The following is a 17105-nucleotide window of genomic DNA, read 5'->3' as shown; positions in this document are numbered from 1 at the left end:
AAACATTTCATTTCTTTACCGTCTTTTTTTTTTTTCGGTGGGAGGAGGAGGAGGGCGAGGGAGGGGGGGCTGCAAACGAGACGCGTTACAGCGTTGGCATTTCAACGCAGTTCGGCGTGACGTTTACACGTTCCCACCGCCGAGACGGGTGGAGAAGGTGGAGAATCTATCGGAACAAGTGTCGCACTGATGAGGAGATCCTGTCGATCTGTTCACCGTCATACTTTCTTTCAAAGGTTCTCACGTTCAGTCTCTTTTTTTCTTTCTTTTTTTGTGCGAGTTTTGAACGGAGCGTGGCGTGAGGTCAGATGATGGGTTTTGTATTTGCGGCTGCTGCTGCTGCTCCGAAATGCCTTTTTCTTAAAGTGTGATTCTTCCTCCTCTTAAACTTCAACGGAGTCGTGGATTATCTGGTCGGGAAATTAAGAGTTAAAACGTGTTGCTGTTTTATCGTTTCCACCACATGAGAGGCGGTGGACTGGCTTGGACAGCGTCCCCGGTGATGTCACTGACAGCGGCTTGCCGTGGGGGTCTGCCGACCGGCTCCCCACTACAGGTCTGGGATGTTTACAGATGTTCCCTCAGAAAAGTGGAGATGTTTACTTAAATCGTCGCGGCCGTTGTCGCCGAAGAGAAAAGCGAAGCCCGCTGATTTGCGATCCGTTTAGTTTGGATCCCCTGATGGTCGACGTCGTCTGCAGATGAGCGAATGAATGTTTTATTATTAGACTTTTGAACGGAGTCCGGCGTGACGTTTCCCACGAGCAGGGATCTCCTTGGAAACGGCAAGTGACAGTCGTCCCCCCCCCACCCGACCCGCCCCCACCCCTCCCACCTCCTGTCCCCCTCCCCCCTCCCCTACCCCCCCTCCACCAGTCAGGGATGGTTGGTACAGCTGCTGAGACCCGCCGCCTGTTCTCCCACTAAAACAACCAGGAGGAGGCACAGTTAGCAGATGTTCCCCAGCAGAATGGCTCTGAGCCCGGCCAGCCTGCTGTGCGGCCCGCTGGAGGAGCTGCAGGAGCTCGCCTTCAACGAGAGGCCGATCCGCAGGAGCCTCAAGGTGGGTGTGCATGTCCGCCTCTCTCTCTCTCTCTCACACACACACACACACACACACACACACACACACACACACACACACACACACACACATGACGGAGGAGGGGGTCATGTGTTCCAACACAGGTAGCCTATGGGACATGCGAGGTGGTGATGATGATGATGATGTTGATGATGAGACATGTTGGATGATTCAGTGGGAGGAAGATCAGCAGCCTCCATGCAGGAAGCAGAGGGGAGACCCGCTATCTGCGCAGCATGACGCAGTTTGTCCGCCTGTCTGTCTCCGCGCGGAGGGACAGACAGCTTTCAGGATCTCCTCCTCTCCCTCCAGTGCGTGAAGACATCTGACCGCCAGCATTCAGTCAGTGCAGCCTTGAAAGCTGTTTACTGATCTAGTCATCAACAATCAACACATGAATAGACAGTCAGATCTGTGAGGTCTTCAGAAAGTTAAAATATAGGCAGATTTCATTTCTTTTAATTTAGTATAATTATTTTTATTTTAATCGTTTTAAATTAATTTGATTAAATGTAATTCTTTTGAGCTCATTTAATTTGGGTTGAATTTGAGTCATTCTGTCGTCATCAGAGACTTTAGTGGAATGATGCTGACCTCGCTGCTTCCGTTCATGTCAGCGGTTCTTCGGCTGAAACAGCCAGAGATCAATAACTGATCAATACCTGAACTGACAGCCTGATGCCAAGCTCCTCTTCCACACATGTGGGGGCGGGGCTTTGTGGGGGCGGAGCCAAGAGGGCTCTTATGGCAGAAACCCAATATCATGACGCGCACACACACCCCCCTGTTTCCTCCCACACAGACAGAAAAACACAGGCACGCGCACACACACGCGCGCGCACACACACACACACACACACACACACACACACACACACACACACACACACACACACACACACTTCGTGTTTACACAAAGCAGAGATCAGATCCAAGATCAGTGTGGGATTGAAGGTCTTCACAGTTGCAGAAGATCAAACATTAAAACTCCCCTGTGACAGATGTGATGATGTCACACAGGCGAGTCCCGACACCTCAGCTTGATGTGTTTGTTGTTGTTTTTTCTCGTCAGACCGCGGAGGAGATCGATCAGCTGACCGTGGACGAAGACCTGAACGACATCGAGAGAGCCGTGTACCTGCTCAGGTGAGATCAGACTGTGGAGTTTACACCAGGTGAGAGGGGGCCGACGTCCCAGCAGGACTCCTCGCTGAAACCTCACCTGGTTCCTCCAGGTGTCTCAGACATGAAATGAAACGTTAGAGACCGAGATCAGAGATGTTCTGACGGACTTCAAAATACTAGTTTAAAATACTCTTCAAAGTACTAGTTAAAATAATAGTTTAAAATAATCATTATAGCCTACTGCTTACAATACTAGATCAACATACTAGTTCAAAGTACTCATTAAAATACTTAAAATACTAGTTCAATGTACGAGTTCAAAATAATAGTTTAAGACACTCGTTAAAATACTTTTTCAAAATACCAGTTAAAACTAGTTATAATGAGTGTCAATAATATAGATATTATATAAATGGTGTCAATAAAATAAGTTAAACTAAACTGATTTTCGTGTTAAAGTGAAGAACACTAAAAAAGCTAGACCCAGTAAGCTCTGGAGCTAATTAAACCCTGGAGGTATTCAGCAGTCCGATCCCAGAGGATCCAAACTAGTTCACTGAACTCATTCACAAACAGGACTGAAGCCTGTAAGATTCTAAGATCCTGGACTGGAGTCCAGACTGGATCTCTGGTTTCAGCTGTGGAGTCCCTCAGGGTTCTGGTCCAGTTCCTCGTCTGTTCGATCTGTGAACGTCTCCTGTCTGTCGTCTGTCCGACCGTCTGTGTCCTCTCTGCTCCTCAGTGTGGGTCAGGAGGTTCAGAGAGCCAGTGTCATCAGTAACCTGCCGAGTCTCGTCCGCCAGAATCCAGCTGAGACTTTTCGTCGGGTTGTACCAAAAGTTCGGGTGCGTAACGTCTGTCACATCAGTCGAGGACAGGATATGGACATCACGCAGGAAATGACAGGTGGGTTGTTCAGGTGTGTCTTACAGGTAACCTGTCCTGTCTGTGTGATCCAGGAGGTCCTGAATGGAGCCGGAGGTGAAATACAGCTGGCAGCAGCAGCGTCCTTTTTAACCATCCTACAGGATGATATCATCCTGATCCACACCCACACCTACTCCATCCTGAAGACCGTCCTGCTGCACCTGAACCACCGAGACTCAGGTAAACACACCTGAACCACAGATACTCAAGTAAACACACCTGAACCACCGAGACTCAGGTAAACACACCTGAACCACAGATACTCAGGTAAACACACCTGAACCACCGATACTCAGGTAAACACACCTGAACCACCGAGACTCAGGTAAACACACCTGAACCACAGATACTCAGGTAAACACACCTGAACCACCGAGACTCAGGTAAACACACCTGAACCACAGATACTCAGGTAAACACACCTGAACCACCGATACTCAGGTAAACACACCTGAGCCACAGAGTCTCAGGTAAACACACCTGAACCACCGATACTCAGGTAAACACACCTGAGCCACAGAGTCTCAGGTAAACACACCTAAATGTTCCTGTATCCGTTGCTGATGTTTCCGTCTTTGTTGACAGTGGTCAGCAACGCCTGGTTGGAGACTCTGCTGTTGGCCATCAATGCGTTGCCCAAGGAGACCATCAAACAGGAGGTCAGTCTGTTCAGGATCCAGGTGTTCAGTGATCTACACATCTGTATTCCCGTCTCACCTTCGACCTGTCTGCCTCCACAGGTGTTGAACCCTCTCCTGTATCAGTCTCAGCTGTCACACTCTCTTCAGGCTCGTCTGGCCAGCTGTCGAATTTTAGGAAGAGTCACCAACAAGTTTGATTCACACATGTGAGTTCATCAGGTACACTGTAGTACTGCACTGATGTTCTCTGAACGCCGGCGTATTGCAGTAATATCCTGTAGTACTGCGGTGGTACTTGCTGAAATTAACACTGTTTCTGTGCTTCAGAGTGAAGAAGGATTTGCTGCCGCTGGCTCTATCTCTATGTCAGGACCTGGAGTTCGAGGTCCGAGCCTGTATGTGCCGTCAACTGGAGAGCATCGCCAGAGCCACTGGGTAACTGCCAGGAAACACCAACCAAACACCAACCGACACCGACAAACACACATCAACCAAACACAACCAAACACCATCCAAATACCAACTAACACCAACAAACACACATCAACCAAACACCATCCAAATACCAACTAACACCAACAAACACACATCAGCCAAACACAACCAAACACCATCCAAACACAGACAAACACACCAGCCAAACATCAAGAAACACAACTAAACAACATCCATCAACCAATCCCATACAAACAAACCGAGCACTACCCAACTCCAACATCCTGCGGTGATGAGCCGGTGTGTCCCGTGTGTCCTTCAGAGTGGATGACACCAGGACAGAGCTCCTCCCTGAGTTGCTGGAGCTTGCTGGGGACGAGGAGAGCAACGTCCGCCTCGCTGCCTTCGACACCATTATCAATCTGATGGATATGATGGACAGCGGTGAGTCAGAGCTGTGATGAATTCGAGCTGCCAGCTCTTCAGACAGACCAGCTTGTTTAAAGCCCCCTCCTCCTCCTCCTCCTCCTCAGATGACCGACTCCACATCGTGGTTCCCCTGGTGATGTCAGTGTGCGATGCCTCGTCGCAGGCGGACAAAGCTGTTCTGGCATCGTTGTCGTTCCAGTTTGGGAAGGTCTGCAGCGAACTAGCAGGTGAGATTCAAAACTGTTGCTGCACAGCAGAAATGAAACACACATTTTGTCGAAATGAATATTATATATTCAAAACAGAAAAGCGTCTGATTGGCTAATGAATGTCAGCTGATACGGTTCCTTACAGCAGTGGAGGTGTCTCTGAACCCGGGAGCTCCTCACGGGCACCTGGAGGAATCATTTGGGATAGCGCCAGTCCTGCTCGGTCCTACGACATGACATGATATCTTTTGGGTTTACTCCCTGTAAAACAGGACACGGGTGAAAAGTGGAGGCCTCAGCATGTGGACCTGTAGATGTTAAAACTAGTCCCAGGAATTTGGAAGGTCGCTGTGTGGCAGGGAAGAGTTTGTGCCAAAGGTGAAGTGGTACCAACTCAGTCCAGTTGGGGGTTGTGTGCCCACACAGCAGTATTTGGACTTCTCTAAGAGGTCATCCTGCCTGGGAACTCCGTAGCATTGCTGACAACCAAAAACCTGGAAGAGGTGAAAGGAACCGGCTGATTGGAACCAGGATGATGTTCCGATATTGAACTACTGCACCAGTTGGATCAGCACCTTTCTGACGGTCCATCGTTGTGTTTCAGGCTCCCTGTCGGATGAGCAGAAGGGTTGCTTGCTGCAGAGGTTTAAGGTGCTGTGTGTTGCCGGACTGCAGACTGAAGGAAACCAGACTGACGGCAACAGCGAGTCCACGCTGATCCGCTGCAACTGCTGCTACAACCTGCCGGTACGCACAGAAACCCAAACGCTTACACAGCGATTCAGGGTTCTTCGGGTTCTTGAACGATGAGATCACTTCCTGTTCTCTCTGTCCAGGCCATGGTGCTGTTTGTGGACTCGGCTCACTTCCTGTCGGAGCTCCACCCTTCTTTCTCGAGTCTTTGTTTTGACCCAGAGGTCAGCGTCCGACGAAGTGCTGCCGCCAGTTTCCACCAGGTCAGATCACGATCCCACCGACAGATGCTGGAGTTCATTACAGACTCATTAAGGGTCATTTCGGGGTTCATGCTCTGAGACCAGGACCAGCAGCTGACTCTGGCTGGGAAATAATAATATGAAAGTTCAAATTAAAGATAAAAGATGAAACGTAGCAGTTTTTACAAAGTAAAACGCATCTCATTACCTCGCTCTTATTGGCTCTCTCCTCTGATGTCCCCGCCTCTTCCCATCAGGTGTTGAAGCTGCTCGGTTCAAATGTCCAGCTGGTCCACAAAGAGTTTCTGTTTCTGCTGCAGGACGAGTCTCTGGAGGTGAGAGGCCACGCCCACCAACACTGCTGCGCAAATCAGTGTGCAGGGCTGTCAAGTCATGGTTTTCATTTCCTGTCATGTAACAGTGAAGTTAGTTGTGTATGTGTTTATTAGTGCGTCTGCCTGTCAACATGTCACTGTGTCAATATACTGAGTTCAGACACTAACAAGAATCAGATGGTTCTGCTAGAGTCCTGATCCAGACCTTCCAGGTCTTAAGAGGATCGGACCGGCAGCCTGTTGGTCAGAAAGTCGTCATCAAACGCAACCAAAGTGCAGAGCGAGGATACGCCCACTTCACGTATGTTAGCTTAGCTTTCTGTTTGTCGTTGCTTTTGAGGTGTTGGATGCTCTGATGAACCACCTGGAGGAAACTCTGGAGGCGATTCTATCCAGAAGCGAGAACCTGACGCTAGACAACAAGGTGGGGAAAATAAAGCTCACTTCAATCGGGTTTCATTTTTGTCCTTTTGTTTTTCTCATTTGTTTCTCTTTCTTCGTAGTTCCTGATACTCAAATCAAATGCAAAACTGTGTTCTCGGGTTCCTTCTTTAACTGCTTCCTCCTCTGTTCTCCTCTCTTCTCCTGTGGTTCTTCTTCTCTTCTCCCGTGGTTCCTCTCCTGTTCTCCTGTGGTTCCTCCCCTGTTCTCTTGTGTTCTTCTTCAGTTCCCGGAGCTGCTGTCGGTTCTGCTGATGGCAGAACAGAAGGTCGGGTGTTCTCTGCGTTGGCGGCTGCACGAGAAGCTGCTGCAGCGTTACAGCTGTCTGGCCCGACTGCTGCCTGGAGAACTGCTGCACCAGAGCTTCTCCCCTCGCATCTTCATCATCCTCACCACCAATGTCAGCACTGCCCGACGTCACGCCGCACAGTTTCCACGGTGGAACCAGCACCTCGGACCTGACTCTGCTCTGCTTGTTGTGGTTGCAGAAAGTGTTGCCGGTCCAGAAAGAGGCGGCTCGGATGTTCTGCACCTTCCTACGCTACAACCGCAAACAGGAGCACCGTCAGGAGATGATCGAGCGACTGATCCAAGGTCAGAGCATTTCTGCTTCTACTCGTTCCTCCAGTTGTTCTGGTTCTTTCACTCTGACATGTCGTTGGCGTTCAGCGTGAGCAGCAGTCAGCGTCACTTTGTTCAGCAATGAGTGCAAGTTAGAGCCTCTGTCAGGATGTCAAACAGACGCGTTGTTCTTGATGTCAGATCTTGCTCAGGGTCGCAGCTACTGGAACCGCCTGAGGTTCCTCGACATTTGTGAAACTGCCACCGAGATTTTCTCCAGAAAATACTTCAACAAATACTTCCTGGTGCCAGCGCTGGAGCTGGTCCACGACCCCGTCGCCAATGTCAGGTAGATCCTCAACGTTCTTTCCAAATGGGCAGCAGACCTCGGCCTGACATGACACATTGCACAACTGTGTGTCTGTCTGTCCGTCTGCCTGTCCACCTGTCTGTCTGTGTTTCCACCTGTTTATCTCTCAGGTACAAGCTGTGCCAGTTGTTGCCTCGGTTACGTTCATCACTCCGTCTGCCAGCCGACAAACAGCTGCTGCAGAAACTGGATTTCTGCGTCCAGAAACTTCTCTGCAGAGAGAAAGACAAAGATGTCGTAGCCACGATCCGCAAGGTAACACCAACCAGAGACCAGTCCAACGGGTCGGTCTGTAGAGACCAGACCAACGGGTCTGTCTGTAGAGACCAGTCCAGACTGTGACTGTAACTTTTAAACCTGTAAATCAGTTTAGCATGTTGGCTATGATGGAAAATATTGATTATCAATAATTAACTGTGTCCATCGTGTTTCCAGACAGTGTTGGAACTGGACAAACTGGACCTGTCTGAGCCGGTAAGCAGTCCTTCTAACGAAGGCCTGAACTGTAAATACACAAGCTTCACTTCTGTCCTGTGATCTCTGTGGTGTCTTGTGTCTGTGGACAGTTTCACAAGAGGCAGGAGAGGGACTTGCTGGACCAGAAGAAGGAGAAGGAGGAGACGCTGCTGCTGGAGATGGTGAGTTTGAGCCGTTGGCAGCTCTTCGGCAGCTCCATCGGTCTGCTCTGTTTTAATGGTCTGCTGTGTCGGTAGGAGCAGCTGGAGCGCCAGCAGAACGACGGAAAACTGAACTCGGACAAGCACACGGAGAGAAAACGTGAGCTTAACCTAAACTCTTAAAACCAGTCCCAGTTTTAGATCTGCAGTCCAGTCTGTAAACCACCTTTCATTGACAGGAAGAGACAGCAAGACCAGTCTGTCAGCAACCAAGTCCATGTCCATGTCCTCGTCTGGAGCAGCTATGTCCTCCTCCGGTGAGACGCTGATGATGGCGATGATGAAGGAGGATGATGAGCATGATTATTATTATGATGATGATGATGATGATGATATCTCCTCTACGCAGGTAAAGAGACGAGGAAGGCTAAACTGTCTCGGAGTCGGTCCCTCAGCAGTCAGCCAACAACGTCCAAACCTGTGAACTCAGAAAGACCTCTGTAAGAACAACCTTTTATACTAGGCTGTAATAACCAGGCTACAGTAACCAGGTTGTAGTAACCAGGTTTATGTGGTTCTGCCTGTGGTGTGATGCTGCTGACCTGAACCTACACAGGTCGCTGATATCAACACGAGGTCAGAAGCTTCAGTCTGTCACCGCAGAAACACATTCAGTGAGACCCCTCTCAGCTCTTGTCACATGAACGCATCACTGTGGAGAAGTCCGGCTCACGTGCTCTGAATGTTTTCTGTGTTTCAGAAAGGTCAAAGATCTGAGCGGCACATCTGGACCCGGGAAGTCCTCGGTGATGTCCACCAAAGGTACCGTCAGTTCAGCAGGACTTCAGGGGAACTTACCGTATGATTTGTCTTTATTCTCGCCTCTCGTGTCTTACAGATGACTCCTTGAGGACAGCCCACTTCACCATGGCGACCCAGTCTGCCTCCTCCATGCCGGTCTTGATCCGCAGCAACACCACGAGCCTCCTGGACAGGGCCAGTACGCTGGACCCTCGAGACCATAGAACCGGTACGCTGGACCCTCGAGACCATAGAACCGGTACGCTGGACCCTCGAGACCATAGAACCGGTACGCTGGATCCTAGAGAACATAGAACCAGTACGCTGGATCCTAGAGACCATAGAACCGGTACGCTGGATCCTAGAGACCATAGAACCGGTACGCTGGATCCTAGAGACCATAGAACCGGTACGCTGGATCCTAGAGACCATAGAACCAGTACGCTGGACCACAGAACTAGTAACATGGACCACAGGAACAATATGATGGACCACAGAACCAGTACCTTGGACCATAGGACCAGCGCCAATGAGCAGAGGGACCATAGGACCAGCGCCAATGAGCAGAGGGACCACAGGACCAGTTCCTTGGACCAGCGCAGCAAAACGATGGAGCGAGGGTGCGGCGTGAAGGACAGCCAGTCCAGGAAGCTGTCGATGTGAGTTCAGGCTGATGATGGAAACCGGTCCCGTCTTATTGAACGAATCACAGGTTGTCATTGTGTCACCAGATCTCAGGTTTAGGCCCGTTTTAACCCAGTTTTCACTGGTTTAGCCCAATTTTTACCCGGGTTAGCCTTCTTTAATCTTTGAACCTTTAACTCTTAATTTGGGTTTTAGTTTATCCCTGGTTAACCCCGGTTAGCTTCAGTATTATTCTGGTTTAAACTTGGCCTGTGTTGAATCTTGTTTTAGTCCCTTTTGTTTCATCAAGTTCTGAACCAGAAGACTTCGGGGCTCGTCTGGTCCTGGTAACCCCAACATTGATAATCCCGGTTAAACCCAGTTAATGCCTAGCTCAGATGTTTTCTAGTGTTGTTCAGTTTTGGCTTCATTCTGGTCTGAACCGGGTCGGCGTGTTTTTTTAAACAGTTCTGTTTCCAGTTTAAAAGCCATTAATTTGCTCTATTTTTTTTCTTTGTGTTTCCATTAATTGATAGAAACAGGAAGTCGAACTCTTTCAGCGTCCAGTCGGGACGAGACTGAAGATGACGAAGACGTCATTATGCCGCCACCGGGCCATCAGCCAATCAGCAGTCAGGAAGCTGTTGTCCAATCAAGACAGCAGCTTCAGGATATTACCCAGAATACAACCAGACATCATCTCTGCCTTACAGTTACGAACAGGGACAGAAAAAAAAAAAAAAAAAAAAAAAAAAAAAAATCAAACTTCTATTTGTATCTACTGAGCACTGTGTATTGTCTCATCCTGCCACCTGATTGGTTCAGTAAACTCCACGTACAAACTGTCAGTGTGTTTTATTGACGAGCTGCTGGCGTGTGATTGGCTGGATAAATGCAGACAATTCTGTGTGCCGATTGGGTCGGACAAATGTGAGGTCACTGTTGGGTTTGATGACATCATGTGTCACGTTGTTGGTGAGCAAAGTGGGCGAGTCCAGTAGGTTTAAAAACATAATTTTTTTTTATAGTTTGTGAACGCATCACAGTTGCAGAGGCTGTTTATTGTTGAACAGGGATTTTAATATGAACACATTTCACCAGAGATAATAAACTACAGCGCAGTGAGTGTGTTTTCATCAACAGTCAGTACATGCGGTGTCATGACATGCTAATATAATAATATATATATATATACATATAATATATTTAATAATATAATAATAACGAAGCCGAGGCTGATGGGAAATCATTACTTCTTAGTGTTTAACTATAACCAAACTATCGTGAACTCACAGAACTGTAGTTACGTCTGTAACTAATGTCATAACCTAGAATGTTTTTACATCGACCATAAAACGCCTATTGCCACCTGTAGGGGGCAGAAAGCTCGATCGTGATCGGTTTTCCCCAATAGGGGGCGCCAACAAACAGCTGCTGTGGCAAATGATTTAGTCTCATCATCATCATCAAAGTTTGATCTTAAATCTGCTTCTATTCAAAGTTCATCCGAGTTTTACAGACGAGACATCTACGCTGAGAACGAAACTGGAATTAAAAAGAAATCGTGAGCGTGAATTAGTTTTCGTTCTCTCTGAACCTCTCGTGTTTTTCGAGTCAAACAAACACATCTGTAAAGTTTCCACCACATCCGTGACTTTCATGAGAAAATGATCCTGGATGCCACAGGAAGTCTCCAGTGGTGCTCTGGGACCAAAACGCTAACATCAGCATGCTAACATGATGCTAACCCAATATAAACCTGATGCTAACGTGACGTATCAAGATGCTTTACATAATATAAACACGATGCTAACATGATGCTAATGTAATATAAACATGATGGTACAAGACCGGAGAAACCAATCTGCAGTAAATACTTGTTTGTTTCCCGCATTGATCGTCTCGGGAACTCTCGGGTGCATCTTGTGGCCCCTCGTGGGGAGTCCCAACCCTCTGGTTGGGAAACACTGGACTCTGAAATAAACACTACAGATTTACAATAAGCAACATTAGCACTCGATCACTCTTTGTTAGAATGTAGAAATACAGGTAACGGTGAGCAGGGGGCGGGGCTTCGCCACCTGTCGAGTGAACCTGTCTATTTGAGCGAAGGGTTGGCGACTCGGCCCATGGACAGTAGGCTGCCGCTGCTATGGTGGTAGATGACGAAGATGAAGGGCCTGTTGATGGTCAGTCGGGGAGGAGGGGTCGAGAACGTGGCGGCTCCGCCTCCTGCGGTGATGTCATCGCTGCTCTCGTCGACGGCGATGACCGATTTATGATAAACCTGAAGATGAACAATAAAGTATGTTGGTTTTTCACAATAAGACCAAAACAACGTGTTTATTTTTTGTATTTAATAAAAATGAATTTATGTTTTATCCGCGTGAAGAACCTGTGTACGAATTTTGCGACCGTTTTGTTAAAAGGAGCCGATTCATCATTTTAAGAAAAAAAACACAAATGTTTCGTTTTCATGCATTGTAGAGGGGGAGGAGCTACGATGTGCTGATGTCACACCTTGTTGCCGGGGGAAACGTGACGGTGTCTCTCGGCGAGGGAGCAGCCGCAGTCGCTTATTTTACACGCTTGGTTTTAGCAACTTTTAACTTTGAACGTCTTCACTCACCTCAGTAAGTCTGGGTCCTTTAGCTCCGCCCATGTTGCTGAGGTCAGCATCGTCCAGAAACACCCGAGTGATTTCGAGCGTCTGCAGAACGTCCTTCAGAGCGTAAGAGCCCTCCAACAGGAAGCGAGGAAGCTGCACCTCCAACTTCCTGTTTACAAAATAAGAGTTTCAAGATTTATTTTGCATTGTAGGAAACTTTTATTTTGTAGTATTGAAGATTGAGGACAAAAAAAAAAAAGGGGGGGGGTTGAAGGAGAGTCTCACGTTTTCTTGAGCTGGTGGATCCAACCCCGGATCTTGTCGGCCGTCACCTGCTCCTCGACGGTGATGATGTCCACGTCCTCGTCGGGCAGCACGACCAACATGGCCGCCCCGTCCGCCATCGGCAGCTTCAGCACGCCGGCCTTAACCGAGCGGTCGTACGCCAAGAAGTACTTGTCGGCCCTGAACATCATGGGAACCACGATGACGTGATACCGGTCCACGTAGAAGCGCTCGTCCTGAGTGGACGATGCGTTAAAGGCCGGACTGAACCGGGCTGAAACACGCAGGAAACTTTATTTTAAAAAAAAAACACACAACAGTTTAATTTGATGAAATGTGAAATCTTTGTTTCAGAGACTCACTTTGGTAGAAGGCGGCGGTGGCGACCAGCAGCTGGGTTTGTTGGTCCAGGCTGGACACCAGCTCCCGGACCTGGTCTCCGGTCTGCTCCTGGGCCCAGCGGTTGACGGTGTCGATGGCTTGGTGCGGCTCCGCGTAGGACAGCAACCGCGCGATCCCCCCGAACTTCGTCTGAACCAGATCCAGGTAGGACGAGGACATCGGGTAAGTCTCGGACGGGAAGACGGCCACGCCCTGACGCAGGCTCGTGGCGTCGCTGCCCTGCAGGACCGTGCTGCTCAGAGTCTGAAACAGATCTGAGGACGTGCACAGATTAACAACCAAAAAAACACAGCCCACTGACCTCCGACCTACGACCTCCGACCTACCTGGGAGGGTCTGAGGGTCCAGTCCGTTCAGCGTGAGCCCCAGCAGCAAATCGTCCCGGGTCGGGCCTTCGGCGGCGCTCAGCAGCGCCGTCAGCGCGATGGAGAGCGTGAACGGCGACAGGAAGACGTTGCCGTCGGTGCGCTTGGCGACGGCACAGTACACCCGGGCGGCAAAGTCTGCGTTCCTATTGGTCAGGTCCTGGAGCTCGGGGTCGACGGACTCAGAGGGGGCCGGACTCAGCAGCAGGAGGAGGAGGAGGCCGACCAATGAGAGGGGGGCGGAGCGAATCATGGTGTCCTCGGCTGCGGGACACGACAACAGAAAAGTCCAAATAAAAATAAAATTCAAACAGCAGCGTGCGGCATTCAGAAGTCCATCCGCAAAATGAGGGATTTAACAGGAACACGATTCAGTGGGGAACAACTGTTGAATAAAAGTCAGGACTTTCAACAAAACAACACATCTGTTGTTCCTGCAGATGATCCTGGAGCTGGATTGTGTTGTTATTTGGCGCTGTGTTAATAAAGTTCAATTGAACTTGAATATTCTGCAGTCTCATCTGTCCTTCATCCTCATTCACCACCACCGTCATCGAGCAGCTTCAATGGACACACTTCCGGTCGGCAGGTCTCCACATTTCATGACGTCACCTGACTTTTGTTTTTGTTTGTTTGTTTGTTTTGAATCGCACTTTTAATTTGAGACGATTATTTGTTCCGGTTTTGATCCGTCCGTCTCGATCACGCGACGTCATCAATAACTGATGAAGTCACCCATCGATCGGGCATTACTGATGATGAACCTCTCGGTCTGCTGCAATAAACGACAAACAAACAAACAAACAAACGAACAACACATAAACAATCAAACGTCACCACCTGCGGTTTCTGCTGTTGATCTTCGGTCCTTCGTCTTTCTGCTCCGCAGCTTCACGCGCTGCGCATCACTATGAAGCTCGCGGTCAATCATTTCCGGAAGCAGCACCACGCCCGGCCCACTATTTCAAAATAAAAGCACTTACCTAAGCCTCGAGACGGAACCAACGGAAAGATTATTTTGTAAGATTTCAGAAACAAACATCGACGTCAATCTACCGAAACAATCAGCAGACGGATCCGTTTACCGTCTGATAACTCCGTGTTTCACCTCTTCTCCAGCTTTCGTCACATCTTGTGGTCTTCATCAGGAGACAAAGGGTCCAATAGCACGTGCGACCGGGGCGCTGGTCTGCAGTCACGACCGCTGATGCTTTTATTCTCAAAGAAACGAAGACATCGTGTCGTGATGGCGAGCTTTACGGCGAGAGGAACCGCGCAGGCGCACTGATAGAACGCTGACGTCACGGTGTTGTGAAGCGACGATGTGAGCAGACGGTAGATCAGATGGAAAACAATGAAACCGTGTTAAGATTATGAAGTGTTGTACAGAAAGTATTTAAATAAAGCTTATTCTGAATCTATAATCTGTAATAATTTGAATGGAGTGTTGTACAGAAAGTATATAAATAAAGTTTATTCTGTATCTATAATCTGTAATAATTTGAATGGAGTGTTGTACAGACAGTATATAAATAAAGTTTATTCTGTATTCCGGTCAGAGTTCGGGACGCCTCGGACGCCCTCCCTCCAGACGGCAGCATCCCGTCCGTCTCGGGCAAGGTGAGGAGCGAACACCACGTCCAACCTGCGGAGGGCGCTGCTCTGGTCGCCACGGCAAACCGTCTCCCGCAAACGTCGCATCATTAGCCGAACCGTCACCTGATTGGCCCAGGCCAAGCCCAGAGCGGGGGACACGCTGGAGGACGATGGACTGGGACACACAGAGAGAGACAGCTGATCTGTTACCAAAAGTGTCCAAATAAGTCGGACAGGAAGTGACACTTTTTTTTTTTTTTAGGAAGGAAGGAAGTTGTTCTTACCCAAAAGTAACGTCTGATTGGTTGAAAACATCGGTGACCTGAAAAAAACAACAAACATGCAGAGGACAGGTGTGTTTACCTGGTTGATGCAGAGGACAGGTGTGTGTGTGTGTGTGTGTGTGTGTGTGTGTGTGTGTGTGTGTGTGTGTGTGTGTGTGTGTGTGTGTGTGTGTGTTCACCTGGTTGATGCAGAGGACAGGTGTGCTGAACTCCTGGCTCAGGTGGTGCAGGGTGGATGACAAAGTGAGCAGCCGTTTGTTCCTCTCCAGCCAATCCTCAGCCTGGAACTCGGCCCTGAAGAGAGCCGCCACCGAGTCGACCACGAGGAGGCGGACCCGACCCTGAGCCAGCAGGAGGCGGGCGCGGCGAGACAGGCACACCTGGAGGGTGTCCTGGAGACGGACGACGGTCGAGTCAGCGATAAGCCAGACAACACCTGATCTGAGGTCAGAACGTGGAGCTCACCGGGTCGGCGGCGTGCTCGATGTAGACGTGGTCGCCGAGGCGGAGACGGCTGATCAGAGACGGAGGGACGTCGGAGCGCAGAGCGGACTGTTCTCCAATCAGCTGCTGCAAACGCCGCACGGGAAACGAGTCCTCGGTGCAGATATACAGCGCACCTGGAAAACAGGTGACAGCACAGGTACGCCTGTTCACCGAGGACACTCATTCATCTGACTGTTCACGTTCACTCAGTCATCATCTGTGACGGTGCGTTCACTGACTTGTGGCGGTGCGTTCACTGACCTGAGCTCAGCCCTCCGTGCTGTTCTGGGTACTGGACAGACAGACAGAGCTGCAGGCCCAGCTGAGTCTTCCCCGCTCCGCTCTCTCCTGACAGCTCAGTGACGCCCCCCACAGGCAGACCCCCCCTCAGCAGCTGGTCCAGCACAGGACATCCCACACTGAGTCTGGACTCCAACGCACCACGCTGCCCCTCCTGCAGCTGGAGGGCTGAAAAACACAAAGACACACATTTATTGGACGGCTTCTCCTACATCGTATGTCTCTGACCTGTGATTGGACGTCTTCTCCTACATCATATGTCCCTGACCTGTGATTGGACGGTGTCTCCTGCAGGCGGTGGCGGCGGCAGTGAGCAGATGTTGGACGTCGGGGCGGGACAGACCGGTGAGTCTCTGCAGGTCCAGATGCGAAACACACAACACCTCCCTGATAGACGTCAGTTTAGCTGGAGGAAGAAACAAAACAACAACGTTACCACGGCAACGGTAAAACCAAAAAATAGTTTACCTGAGGAAAACCAGGTACAGGAACAGCGTTGTGTTTTCCAACCAAACTCCATGCAGAAATTTGTCTATTTTAAAGTGTGTGTGTGTGTGTGTGTGTCACTGATGCAGGTTTCACGTTTGATTTGATGGACTTCACTGTGAATCTGCACTCCTTGTTACTGTGTATTTTAAATGATGTTTATTAAAAAAAACTTTGTTGTAGTTCATGACGTTGTGTTCCTCCCCAAAGGTTCCCGGGGTTCTAACACTGGTTCCCGCTGTGTTCTTCAGTCAGACTTCAGACCAACTCGTTTCGTTTTAGTCCCTTTTTTCTGTTGTTGCATGCCTGTAATATATGTTGTATATAATTAAATAATAATATTTGTTTCCCGTTCTGTGTCAGAGGTGTATAATGCCTGGTCTGTGATGTCTGCTGCTCCGTTTGTATTAATGGCTTGACAGTCAGCGATGAAGCGTTAAAATGCCGTATTTGTGACAGGAGTCTGGTGCTACCTCTCCTCACGGCGGCTGCGATCCTCGGGCTGAGCTCCAGTCGGTCCCAGTTCATTTCCCGGCTGAGGACGCAACACCCGGTTCGATGCGGGCTCGGTCCCGTTGCACCAACGGACTCGTCTTTTCTGTTTGCTTGGTTTATTCTTTTTTTTTTTTTTATGTCAGCGTAGCGTCACAACGCCTTAAAAACACCCGCCCAAACCCCAAACACCATACGTCATCAGGAGCCGCCGAGGAGGGGGCGGTCCCAGTCCATGTTTACGTTTTAAACCGAGCCCGTTTTCGT

General features: G+C 49.4%; 3 protein-coding genes across 6 annotated transcripts; 1 reads left to right on the top strand and 2 right to left on the bottom strand.

Annotated features, from left to right (window-relative positions):
* Positions 1 to 77: 77 nt before the first annotated feature.
* ppp4r4 (protein phosphatase 4, regulatory subunit 4) lies at positions 78 to 10379 on the top strand. 3 transcript variants are annotated; one of them, XM_069172678.1, is made up of 25 exons: positions 78 to 1063; positions 2157 to 2230; positions 2952 to 3054; positions 3169 to 3316; positions 3722 to 3795; positions 3877 to 3983; positions 4105 to 4212; positions 4535 to 4656; positions 4746 to 4868; positions 5455 to 5597; positions 5687 to 5806; positions 6043 to 6120; positions 6461 to 6544; positions 6788 to 6961; positions 7050 to 7155; positions 7324 to 7471; positions 7603 to 7747; positions 7928 to 7966; positions 8059 to 8130; positions 8206 to 8269; positions 8349 to 8426; positions 8519 to 8609; positions 8870 to 8931; positions 9008 to 9569; positions 10071 to 10379. In XM_069172678.1, the coding sequence occupies exons 1-25, from the start codon at positions 956 to 958 to the stop codon at positions 10114 to 10116; spliced, it is 2979 nt and encodes a 992-aa protein (XP_069028779.1). In that variant the 5' UTR covers positions 78 to 955; the 3' UTR covers positions 10117 to 10379. The 3 variants fall into 3 exon arrangements, with proteins under 3 accessions (XP_069028779.1, XP_069028778.1, XP_069028777.1); XM_069172677.1 differs by having other exon boundaries at positions 2952 to 3316; positions 8212 to 8269; XM_069172676.1 differs by having other exon boundaries at positions 2952 to 3316.
* Positions 10380 to 10592: 213 nt separating this feature from the next.
* On the bottom strand, positions 10593 to 14146 carry LOC138212351 (protein Z-dependent protease inhibitor-like). 2 transcript variants are annotated; one of them, XM_069172683.1, is made up of 6 exons: positions 14035 to 14146; positions 13156 to 13458; positions 12790 to 13083; positions 12428 to 12701; positions 12164 to 12311; positions 10593 to 11821 (listed from the first exon to the last, which is right to left on the bottom strand). In XM_069172683.1, exons 1-6 carry the CDS (start codon positions 14123 to 14125, stop codon positions 11633 to 11635), a joined length of 1299 nt encoding a protein of 432 aa, XP_069028784.1. In that variant the 5' UTR covers positions 14126 to 14146; the 3' UTR covers positions 10593 to 11632. The 2 variants fall into 2 exon arrangements, with proteins under 2 accessions (XP_069028784.1, XP_069028785.1); XM_069172684.1 differs by having other exon boundaries at positions 14039 to 14123.
* Positions 14147 to 14648: 502 nt separating this feature from the next.
* Positions 14649 to 17015, bottom strand: xrcc3 (X-ray repair complementing defective repair in Chinese hamster cells 3). The gene is made up of 7 exons (XM_069172685.1): positions 16820 to 17015; positions 16129 to 16266; positions 15822 to 16028; positions 15540 to 15694; positions 15254 to 15466; positions 15075 to 15112; positions 14649 to 14965 (listed from the first exon to the last, which is right to left on the bottom strand). Exons 1-7 carry the CDS (start codon positions 16872 to 16874, stop codon positions 14734 to 14736), a joined length of 1038 nt encoding a protein of 345 aa, XP_069028786.1. The 5' UTR covers positions 16875 to 17015; the 3' UTR covers positions 14649 to 14733.
* Positions 17016 to 17105: the final 90 nt, after the last annotated feature.

Source organism: Embiotoca jacksoni, unplaced genomic scaffold (genome assembly GCF_022577435.1).
Source record: "Embiotoca jacksoni isolate LCO1_2020_lvr unplaced genomic scaffold, fEmbJac1.0.p SCAF_54, whole genome shotgun sequence".
In the NCBI taxonomy this organism is placed as follows: domain Eukaryota; kingdom Metazoa; phylum Chordata; class Actinopteri; family Embiotocidae; genus Embiotoca; species Embiotoca jacksoni.
The sequence above is the reverse complement of the archived record's forward strand: the minus strand, read 5'-3'. Positions and strand labels throughout refer to the sequence as shown.

What these genes read in the sequence shown, in the direction of transcription:
- ppp4r4 (XM_069172676.1), top strand. Translation starts at nt 956, where the DNA reads ATGTTCCCCAGCAGAATGGCTCTGAGCCCGGCCAGCCTGCTGTGCGGC. An exon ending in CGATCCGCAGGAGCCTCAAG is followed by an intron (nt 1,064 to 2,156) that starts GTGGGTGTGCAT and finishes TTTTCTCGTCAG; the next exon opens with ACCGCGGAGGAGATCGATCA. An exon ending in TCATCATCCTCACCACCAAT is followed by an intron (nt 6,962 to 7,049) that starts GTCAGCACTGCC and finishes TTGTGGTTGCAG; the next exon opens with AAAGTGTTGCCGGTCCAGAA.
- LOC138212351 (XM_069172683.1), bottom strand. Translation starts at nt 14,125, where the DNA reads ATGATTGACCGCGAGCTTCATAGTGATGCGCAGCGCGTGAAGCTGCGG. An exon ending in ATCAACAGCAGAAACCGCAG is followed by an intron (nt 13,459 to 14,034) that starts GTGGTGACGTTT and finishes CGTGTCCCGCAG; the next exon opens with CCGAGGACACCATGATTCGC. An exon ending in ATCCACCAGCTCAAGAAAAC is followed by an intron (nt 12,312 to 12,427) that starts GTGAGACTCTCC and finishes TTTTGTAAACAG; the next exon opens with GAAGTTGGAGGTGCAGCTTC.
- xrcc3 (XM_069172685.1), bottom strand. Translation starts at nt 16,874, where the DNA reads ATGAACTGGGACCGACTGGAGCTCAGCCCGAGGATCGCAGCCGCCGTG. An exon ending in CGCAGCCGCCGTGAGGAGAG is followed by an intron (nt 16,267 to 16,819) that starts GTAGCACCAGAC and finishes TTCTTCCTCCAG; the next exon opens with CTAAACTGACGTCTATCAGG. An exon ending in CAATCAGACGTTACTTTTGG is followed by an intron (nt 14,966 to 15,074) that starts GTAAGAACAACT and finishes TGTGTGTCCCAG; the next exon opens with TCCATCGTCCTCCAGCGTGT.